We start from the raw sequence: 11,745 nt of genomic DNA, 5'->3' as shown, positions 1-11,745 counted from the left end.
TTATTGATAATATTTATTTTTTATTATATTTTGAAATATTCATGTTATTCAACTCTTTATTTTATTGTAAATTTTGTAGTTTCGTTAAAAAATTTTGATCACACATGTAAAGGAAGATTATTGTGTAAAAAGGCCCTTTTTATTGAAATTCGATTCAGACCATCCAAATCTCAGGTACGGCACTGCATATCTGACACTCCAAATCCAATCGCGAAAAGGCATGGCCAGGAGGCCTTATTGACCGCTAGATCAATAATGGACGAAGAGGATTAAGATTGTGTGAGTCGGTGCGACGCACGTCGTGGGAGGGCATCTGCCCATTAATTTACACTATTCGCAGTTTTATAACTATAAAAAAATGCTCTATAATTTTTATTTTAAACAAACTCTTCTATTATTAAAGATAAATTAATAAAATTTATAAAAATATATATATAGGAGTAAAATCGAATTCGTGAATAATAATAATAATAATATAAAAAATGTCATTAAAAAAAATACTTGTAGTTCAATTCTACTGATGGAAAAGATTATACAGACGCAAATCAAAAGATATATTGAATAAAATAATAGAAAGTGTTTGTCGTAATGCTCAGCAGAGTTACGATCAAAACTCAAATAAAAACATAGTATCTCATTCTAATAAATGACTGATCTAAAAATACTAATTTAATAGATTATCTATTATAAGTATTTTTTTTTAAATTTATTTTAATGATTAATAAAATTTTTTTATAGGATCAATATTTTAAAATTAATTAATATAAATTAGATACATAGTGCTAATTAAAAAAAATAAAAAAAATCTTTATTTTGAGATAATAGTGTAACGGTAGGATTATTTTTTTAATTTTCTAGACTTCTATGGATCGAGTACCAATTTTCAAAGTCGGTATTTATTGTTTAAAGGCCCTGAGTAAAATTATCAATTATGTTCCAATTTTATCTTTCTATTAATTTAAATAATAATTATTTTAATCTATAAAATTTTGTTTCTAACAAATGGGATAAGGAAATAAGATTTTTTATCTTAGGGTGATTGTTCCGTTTTTATTTACACATAAATTTCTACAATTCTAACATTGAAATGAGAATGAAGTATTAATTTTAAAAATATGGATATAATTTTTTTTCCATTCTTACACTATTAAATTATCCAAAATAATAATTCTATTTATAATCAATTTCATTTAGAATGCAAGAGGTGTTTATAAAGATCAATCACTTGAATTTTTAGCAAAATAATGATGACAATGAACAAAAATTTAATTCAAGAATGTAAAGATATAAGCAAAGTAATGTAACATAAAATCCTGATGCTAAACTGGGCAATAATAAAGAAGTGCAACCTAGTCAACTTATATCCATAATCCTTATTTTCAACATCAACGAATCTGGAAGATCAAAGAGAATATCAGCACAAATATATTCACTTCGAGTTTAAGCAACTTAAATAATTTATTCAATATAGTGGCTAAAAATTAAAATCTTTTTATCAAAAAAAAAAAGGCATTGCTTATATACTTCATTTGATAAGAAAAATTAAAACTCAGTATAAATGAATTTAATATTATGCATAGGAATCCTAGCAATGACAAAAATTAAAAACACTGTAAATTTTTAAAATTTCAAATCGACTAGGGCATCATATGATAAGCAAAAACTTTCCATAGAGAATGACCTACTTGGTTACTCAATACAGAAAGTAAAATAATTTTTTCTTTATGAAAACTTAAAATGTTAGTTGCTTAGAATTAGCATAAACCTTCCACCTTGTTGGATGCCTCCTCGTTTTGCATCTAAATCCAAAGTATCGCTCACATAAGACGTTGTAAACCTTCTTCTTCGCTTCCTCCTCACTAAATCAGAAGAAAAAATGAGAGTGAATGTTGTAATAGACCTATAAAAAGCACAGAGGTAATTCATTTAAAGTGTCTTCGTGATGCACTTTTAAAGGTAAAATCATCAATAATATCATCACATTCAATATTTTCTAAAAAAAAAAATTCAATGCATAAAATTGCTAATTCATTTAGTCCATCTTAAGTCATTGTGGTTTGTAAATACGATTTTATTCATTTTAATTTTGAAAAACTTCTTTTGGCAGATGCCATTGTCACGGGTATTGTTAATAATATCCGATAAGTAATTATCATATTCGGAAGCATAATCCATTATTTTTAAAAACTCTAATATTTGAATGGAAGATCATTTTTTATTTGTTTAATAAGATTCACTTGGTAACATTACTTACAAAACTTGTAATTTTGAAAACATATATTTGACATCAATATCAGAAGTGTCACCATTTTTAAAGTATTTTTAAGATTCACACAAGAACTCATCAATTCATCATCATCCATTGAAACTAATTTTGCGACATCATATAAGAACCTTGTCAGGGTCGAAATGTGCTCTGGGGGGGTGAATAGCTCGTCGCGCTTCTCGTTGCTTGCTTTGATGTTAATATGCAGCGGAAATAGACTCAAAACAAACTCTCCAATGCTAACACAAGGGATTTACTTGGTATCCACCTCAAGAAGAGGTGACTAATCCAAGGATCCACACACGCGAGAACTCTCCACTATGAAAACACTCCTTTACGGTGACTACCGAAGGCGTAGAAGCCTTACAACACTCTCAGTACAAAAAGAAAGAAAGGGAAGCAAATACAAGTAAAATCTTACAAGATTTACACTGGTAAACCCTAACTTCTTCTTCTTGTTGTAGAATGCCTCTTGACTTGGACGTGCACCAGCACTTGCCTCCAAGAACCATCAAGAATTGGCGGTGAGAGCTCGGAGATAATCGCTGAGGAGATCGGAGAAGAGTCGGGTGAAGAACTGGGAGGAAAGCGCTCGCCAACGGCTATAACCTGCGCAACGGTCGGATCCCAATCGATTGAATGGATCTCAATCGATTGGGGAGAATTTGAATCGATTGGTTGATCGATTCAGAGCACCTCTATACTCTCTGGAAAATGCCTGAATCAATTACCCGATTGATTCAGCCTATATGCGTGATTTCCAATCCTCCAATCGATTGGAGGTGTCCAATTGATCGGCTGATCAATTGGGAGAGGTTCTGTGCTCATGATTTTTGCCCCCCCCCCCCAATCGATCAATCGATCGATTGAGCCACTGCTTATCGCAACACAACCCTCAATCGATCGGCTGATTGATTGAACCCCTGTTCAATCGATCAGTTGATCGATTGGACTCCCTTTGACTTGCTTAAACCAAGTCTAGGGTCCTCAATTCCAACATCTGGTCAACCGTGACCCTGTTGGAACATCATGCATAGCATCCGGTCAACTTTAACCTGCTATGACTCCTTCACCAAGTGTCTGGTCAATCCCTTTGACCCACTTAGACTTTTCTTCTCGTGCCAAATGTTCGGTCAACCTTGACCCATTTGGACTTCCTTCCACTAGATGTCCAGTCATCCTTGACCCATCTAGATTTTCTTATGTCAAGTATCCAGTTAACCCTTGTTTACATCAATCTGGTCAAACCGTGACCAGAGAAGAATTGCACCAACAATCTCTCCAATCAGATGATTGCACCTGCAATCTCCACGTATTGTCAAACATCGAAACCCAAATATCAAGACTCAAGCTTGAGCCAACTCAAACCTAGTCAACCTGGTCACCCTTGACCCAGAGGATATTGCACCAATAATCTCCCCCTTTTTGATGTTAGACAATACTTTTAAGTTAGACTAATTTCATAACCTCAACTTCCTTTCATGCTAAAGTATGAATGAGAGTTTCCTTCATTCTCCCCCTTTCCTAGAGGTCAAACTCCCTCTTTAGGTAATGAAGGCCTAACTTATTAGCACACATCAAAAAGAATTCTCCCCCTGAAGAGTTACTCACCGTTGTTCATAACTTCACTCGTTGGTCACAACATCACAATGAAGGTATCATACCCTCCACTGTATCCAAATGATCACCCTTGAGCATTAATGCTTATCCTTAAGCATTCATCATTTTAACAATGAAGGTCCCACACCCTTCACTGTATCAAATGCTCACCCTTGAGCACTACTTCATGTTATGATGCTCATCTAGAGCATCCATAACTCCACAATGAATATATTCACTCTCCATTATTTTTCAATGCTCAACTTTGAGCATTTTTCCTAAATGAAGGTTTAACCACCTTCAAAGGTTTCAGAAAATAATTTTCATGTCCTTAGCGAGTGACTCCCCCTAAAGACATGCTCGTAACTTCTGTCATTACACCAACAATGACTTGGAATCCCTAAATCGTTAGGAAACCCAAATTTAGATGTTTTGAGGTTCAAAATTTTAATATTGAAATCAAACCTCAATCTAAACATCTACTTAGTCTCCCTTAACCAATCCATCCTTGTTTTCATCATGAAAACTTCCCCTAAATGTATACAAATGTATTTCAAGGGGTTAGGAGAGGTTACCTAGACTAAAAATGGTTTAAAAATGTTGAAATCAGACATTTACAGTCAAAATCAGCATTCTCAATCGATTGTGTTGGGTCACCTTCTCTAGGTCAACTCTAGGGATAACTTCCCTTGTGACGTTCTTAGTAACTTTGTGTCACGCCCCGGGGGAGTCCCTGTCCGAAGAAATTTCGGCAGCATCTCCCCTGTACGACGGACAATCTGAAACTTTCTACATCGCCCTCTGGGTCACATATACCTCGGCCAACACGGCCGGAACAATAACAGATAATAAAACAATCACCCACGCAGTTAATAATTTAACAAGCCGTAACAGTGATAATATGACTAAAAAACAACCCTACTCAACTACACCCACAAAGCTCAAAACATATTCCTACTCCACTACACTCATAAAGCTCAAATCCGACAATAAGATCAACTTACCTCTTCTGTCGTCCAGGCAGGCATGTAGTAAAGCAAATCCAAATAAAAATTCATCGACAATGTCCATATAAGATCCAAGTTATCAAAATAGAACAAGTCTCAATATAGTCTAGTAAAAGACACCAAAAGATAAATAAACATCCTCGTAGATTACAGGGGACTAGCGACTGGAACTCTCTGGACAACGTCAACTTGAAAATAACAACGGAGGAGGGTGTGAGTCCAACACTCAACGGGTAACAACTGATATGCATAATAAAGAAAAATAACATGCATCACTAATCATGCGTACAGTCTCCTGATACAAGAAGGATAAACGCAACTGAAACAAACAGGAGAAAACTGTACTAACCAGGACCAAGGTATAAGTACAACAGGGTCGTCAGACCGAGAGTGTCATAATCCTGTATGCATGTCAATCATATGCATCCATATAAATGCAGCAAGTAAATGCAGCAAACACAAGCAATAAATGCATCATGCATATGATGCAAATGTCATGGTCACCCCTGACGCCAGTCAGTCATCTCACACACAATGGTGAGACCGAGTGGGTAGGGCTGTGACAACCGTGCACTCTGCCATCACTGCCCCTGATGAGTGACCGAGTGGACGAGATGATGTCGGAGTACACCTATCCTCCTACCCCAAATCATAAATGGGGGAGCTCAATGCTCTTATCTCCCGGTATACGATGACGGGGAGGAATTTCTGCCGGCTACCACGTTGCGTCACACTACCCATGAGTGGACCAACGGGGCCAAATAGAGTCCAACCGCCTGCCGGCTACCACGCTGCTACACTAAACCAGCGGAGCCAAACAGAGCAGAACTGTCTGACGGCTACCACGCTGAGTCACCAGACCAACGGAGCCAAACAGTAGAACTGTCACACACCTGTCTGATATACCACTAACCCATGAGTGGTGGTGTGTACGGATACATGTAACTGGCGATGTGCTTGACAATAATGGAGCAGACTATCGCACAGCATGCAATCATGCAAGATGATGGATGACACTAAACATGGCAATATCATGAATAGCATAGCAAGATCCATATATAAATATAAAATGTGTACCACAGGACAATGTATCATATGAAGGTACACAGATCAGATAGGGTACCAAATAAACCCTAGGTCCTGAACATAATGTATAATATGGTTGTGTCACTACCTCTAAAAGCATGTATGATCAGGTAAGTACTAACATGCAGTGCATAATAAGTAAACAAGCAAGCATGTAACAGATCATGTAGTGACCAACCGAAACAAATGGAAAACACAATCATTGTTATATGTTAAAAACATTATTATGCATATCAAAAGACATAAGTCAAAGAACCCGCCTCTAATCGAAAAGTTCAAATCTGGTAATCGAGATACTCGTCTCGCGTCACAGTCCTGTGATATCAAACATAATGTCTAGTTTAGCTAATTCTATCATACCACAATTAGCCAAACTAAATTCTAATCCAATTTAAGAAGTTCTAAATTGGATCCAACTAATCCATCCAACACAATTAATGAACCCTAATCAACACATAACAATCTATTTCTTAATTCCAACTCATACCTAATTCAACCTATACATGATCAACAGCACAAATCAAATCCCTATGTCATACCTTAAAATCTATAGCCGTTCCTACAGTTGGATATACCCTTTGTCGGAGATTCGTTGCCGGAAACTGTGAATAGTTGCTGCGGAGAACACACAATCACTGTACCACAGCGATTAACCCATCATTCCAGCACAAAAATGAAAATCCAAATACCCAATAAACCTTACCTACTCGATACCTTCATGTTTTCTTTCTGCCGGCGACTGGTGGCGAAGAAAGAAGACCCACAGTGGAGTTAAGGCATGAAAGTGAGCAGGGGGGAGGCACTCTGCACTATGGCTCGCGGCGAGAAGGAAGACTAGGGCACTGTGGTCGGCTGCCGGCGCTGGGCATAGCAAGGACTGTCACGCCCCAGGTAGTCCCTGTCCGAAGAAATTTCGACAACATCGCCCCTGTACGGGTGACAATATGAATCCAGAATACATATATCTATACCTCGGCCACACACGGCCGGAACAATACAATACAAATAAGAACAAACCACGCAGTTTATATCAACATTCCACATAATTCAACATATAATCAATCCACGCAGTTTAATAAGGAAAGACGATATAGAATCTCGAAGATATATGTAAACATCCTACTCCACTACATCGAAGAAAACCAAATCCACGAAGTAATAAAAATATCTGCAGCGGAACACAATAGTAGCAAACCTGAATGTTTAATGTCCACAATACAAACCCACAATACAAGTATATAAGATGCAAAAGCAGAATAAAATCCGACAAAGAAAATCCTCGCGCTAATGGGGCTAGCGACTGAAATATCTCCCGACGGCCTCAACCTGAAAAATAGTAACAACGGGGTGAGTTCAAAGAACTCAGCAGGTAATCCAATAGATATGTACAACAACATATAACTACCAGCAACAATCCTACGGTACGGTATCCTAACAGTACAACATATAGTACAGTCTCCTAACAGTAAACAAGTATGCATAATTGAATAAACTGCAGTAACCAATAATATGCATGTAATACAATCTACTGCAAGAATAATAAGAAATGCAATACTGAAATAAACTGTACTCACCTGCGAGGCTTGGGCAAATGACTGTGGACATACACAGACAAAGATAGTCAGAGCAAATAAGCATGTATCCTGTATGCATGTCAATCATATGCAGTCACCCAAGTGCACCATCTAATATGCAACAATCACAATAAATGCAATCTGTGCATATGATGCAATATGACATGGTCACCCCTGACGCCAGTCAGCATCTCACACACAATGGTGAGACCGCGTGAGTAGGGCTGTGACACCGGGCACTCTGTCGTCACTACCCCTGAAGAGTGACCGAGTGGACGGGATGCACCGGAGTACACCTATCCTCCAACCTCAAACATAGTGAGGGAGCGTAACGCTCTCATCTTCCGGTACGCAATGACGGGAAGGGACCCCTGTCCTGCTACTACGCTGCGTCACACTAACCCATGAGTGTACTAGCGGAGCCCTCGACAGAGCAACCTACCATACACACCCTGAGTGCTGTGCCACTACCCATGTAGTGATCACGTGTGTAGAGGTCCATGTAGCCGGCCGACGAGCTCAACAATAATGGAGTCGTCAATCGCCCAGCATGCAATCATGCGATATGGTGCGTATGGCTACAGTATGTCATATCTAAACATATCCTCCTCCATATGCGTAGGTGCCAAAAAGGTAAACGCATATATAACAAAGATATAAGCAACATGAATCCAACAACATATAACAAGTATCTACAGCAACTAATCCTGTGTAGATAAGCACTATAAATATCCATCTCTATCAACATACGTACATTTGGTAAGTAGTAAAGGTATACCAGACGAAAGTATAGCAGATAACAGTAGCAACATGTATCAGGTATCAACTAAGCTAACACCGGGGAAATGCTAAATCTACCAATTACTAGTAATTATATATAAGCTACACATATCATAAGACAATATCAAAAAGATAAGTCAAAGGTACCTCTGGTGGCTCAACTCAGTGCAAAACATGGAAGATGAAGCCAAGTCAATAGAAGGAATATACGACCAAAAGATTAAGTGTTTGTGCAGTTTCCCATTCAACGTTTGTTCTGCCTACCGTCTCAGAAACAGAGCTGAAGCAGCACTTGCCACAATCAGAGAGCTCAAACAAAGTGTAGAGTTCACTAAGCTCGCAGATAACCTGAATCTTACCCGCTCCATCAAGATGCCAACCACCAAAACTATCGGCATGGACAAGGTCTTCGAGGAGCTTCTACGCCATGCCAAAGATGATAGTTTGAGTGTGATTGGCATCCACGGAATGGGTGGTGTGGGCAAGACAGCACTCTTGAGAAGATTCAACAATGATTTCCCGAGTGAAACAGAGGCAGACGTGGTAATCTTCCTTGAGCTATCAATAGACTATAAGCTGGAGGAAGTCCAGAAATCTTTATTCGATCGACTGAGTTTGACATGGCAGGATGAGGTCACTTGCAGCCACATGGGCACAGATCATATTCACAGCCACATGTTATTCGACAATCTATAGGAGCCCCTAAATTATCAGGTTGTTGGAATTCCACTTCCTGCGCCTCCATCGAAGTGCAAGATCATATTCACAACCCGAACAGAAGACACTTGCAGCCACATGGGCACAGAAAAGATGATTAAAATGGAATGCTTAGAACAGGAGGAAGCCTGGAATCTCTTCAGAAATAGTGCAAGGATGGATGTCATTGACGCCGACAAGAATATACGGATCAAGGCTAGAGATTTAGTCAAGGAATGTGGCGGCTTGCCTGCAGCTCTCATTGTGCTGGCACAAGCAATGGCGCCTAAAAAGACGTGGGAAGAGTGGATGCACGCCTTGACCATCATGAAGGACGCACCACACCAACTTCCTGGTATGACAAATAATGTTTTTTCTATCCTGAAACTAAGCTATGATCGTCTATCCAGTGACAACTTGCGAGTTTGCGCCTCTTATGGTGCATTATTCAAAAAAGGATCTTGGATGGGCAAATATAATATTAGGAATTTATGGATAGGTGAAGGGATTATTGATAATGCCGAGAATATATGGGATTGTACCAGGAAGACACAATTTCTGCTTGGCATACTACATGCAACATCTTTAACAGAAAGAGTTCATGATGACTACTTCACGATCCATCCCATGACCCGAGCCATGATATTGTGGGTGCAACGTGAGTGCGGGAAGAAGGAGAACAAATGGTTGGTGCGGGATAGGGAGCGGATCGAAGAAGCACCGACAGCTGAGAAATGGCAAGATGCAGAGAGAATTGCACTTGACTGGAACCAAATAAGTGACCTTCCAGAAGCACCTCAATGTCCTAACTTGATTTTTCTGAATCTTCACGTTAACAAATTTCTCAGGAAGATTCCAAATGGCTTCTTCTTGCACATGCCTCACCTCAAAATCCTTGATTTGCAAAATACTTCTATAAGGGAGCTCCCGGTAAGCATTGGTAATCTGGTGCAACTACACTTTCTCGATCTATCCGAAACTAGGATTACTTCTCTGCCAAAGGAGATGGCAGCATTAGTAAATCTCAAATATTTGTCATTGGAATCCATGAAATATTTGAGAACTATTCCTGACCGACTAATCTCCGGTCTTCGAGAATTGCAGTGGCTTGACATGGCGGACAGCTACAGTGGGTGGAGGGAAGGACAGACTTGGGAAGGAGGTGTTAGTTTCGAAGAGCTGGAAAGCTTGAAGAGATTAAAAGTCATTGGGATCACAGTCAGCACGCTTGCTGCTCTTCAAAACCTCTGTGACTCTCTAAGACTGGCAGCATTCACACATTGGCTCCATATAGAAGGGTGTCAAGATTTGACGATGTTCAACATCCCATCCACCGATTTTCATGCGGAAACTATGCTCAGACTAATTCGTATCCAGCTTCACGCAATGAGTGAGCTAGAAGAGGTAGTAATTGGCAATCGTCAGCCTATTCTTCTACCTCTACATGAGCTTCGACTTTCGAGTCTCCCAAAAGCAAAGCTCGTTTGGAGGCCTACGTTCCCTAATACTCTTCGTCAACTAAAAATTGAGGGTTGCGGTGCAATAGATAGATTGATCAAATTGGAGGGAGAGGCAAATGGTAGTGGGGAGACAGTTATAACAATCTTTCCTGATCTCCACACAATGGTGCTACGGCGGCTTCCAGAATTGAAGAGTTTGAGTGATGGGGAACGAATATTAAATTTCCCATCGTTGAAGACTATCAAGGTGGAAGATTGCCCCAAACTGACGAAGCTGATGTTGGTTGCTGATGGGCTGAAAGAGATCGAGTGTGAGAGATCATGGTGGGAGCAGCTCAATTGGGGCGACGAACGAACCAAGTCCTTCCAACACCTCTACAAACCCATGTATATAGATTGATGGCTAATTCATCACGGGTATGTGAAGAATGTAGGTATTTTATACAAATATTGTCACGAGAGCTTAATTCAAGTTCCATGAGTATTTTGTACCCCTCTTCAAACAATGCAAGTATTTTGTACGAATGTTGTGCAAATCTTTGTACTAATTTTAGTTCTTTGAGAGGTATGAGTTTCATATATTTGAGAGTTTGAGTATGCAATATTCAATGTCTAAAATATAACATTTTATTGAAACAAAGCGATAATACTCATCTCCGATGATTCAATATTTTTAACTCCCGGTTAGATAAAAATAGATATATAACGAGGGATATTTTATCTAAGTAGATAAATTATAAAGATATTTTGCTTAAAATAATAATTAATATTATTTTAATTTATTAAATAAATAATTATAAATAAAAATAAAAGAAAAAAAATATAATTATACGAAACCTATGTAAAAAGGTTCTTTGCATGGGAAAGATAAGGAACATTTTATCTCCGTTAAAAATTGATCCTAGAATTTATTAAAATAATCACTTTATATATATATATATATACTCATTAAAAAAATATTTATTAATTTATTAAAATTATGATTCGATTCTTAAATAATTGATAAATAAAAAAAAATACTCTGACTGCTCCAGTAATTATTTTAACATCTTTTTGATGGATAGCAAGAGAGTTCCATGCTTCACCTATGTTTGGATCCCCACAAAATCTTTTACATGACAAAGTTGATGCTTGAAATCTTTCGGTGACATTAACATCTCAAAACCAAATTAGATCCATTTATCTATTCCGAATGAGATCAAATCCATTGATGTCGAGTCCGACTAAAATCTAAAATTTCCTTCGAATAATGAGATTTCTAATTATGGACTATGTTA

General features: G+C 38.2%; 1 protein-coding gene across 1 annotated transcript; it reads left to right on the top strand.

Moving 5' to 3' along the window:
- The first annotated feature begins 8,486 nt into the window (after positions 1–8,486).
- LOC122007961 (disease resistance protein RPS2-like) lies at positions 8,487–10,868 on the top strand. Its single transcript, XM_042563503.1, has 2 exons — positions 8,487–8,855; positions 9,009–10,868. Exons 1-2 carry the CDS (start codon positions 8,487–8,489, stop codon positions 10,866–10,868), a joined length of 2,229 nt encoding a protein of 742 aa, XP_042419437.1.
- Positions 10,869–11,745: the final 877 nt, after the last annotated feature.

The sequence above is a fragment of the Zingiber officinale genome, chromosome 1A (assembly GCF_018446385.1).
Source record: "Zingiber officinale cultivar Zhangliang chromosome 1A, Zo_v1.1, whole genome shotgun sequence".
NCBI lineage: Eukaryota > Viridiplantae > Streptophyta > Magnoliopsida > Zingiberales > Zingiberaceae > Zingiber > Zingiber officinale.
The sequence above is the reverse complement of the archived record's forward strand: the minus strand, read 5'-3'. Positions and strand labels throughout refer to the sequence as shown.

Bases quoted from the DNA above. Each gene is read 5' to 3' on its own strand.
- LOC122007961 (XM_042563503.1), top strand. From the start codon at position 8,487: ATGGAAGATGAAGCCAAGTCAATAGAAGGAATATACGACCAAAAGATT. The intron at 8,856-9,008 runs GTAATCTTCCTT...GACAATCTATAG, and splicing joins GTGAAACAGAGGCAGACGTG to GAGCCCCTAAATTATCAGGT.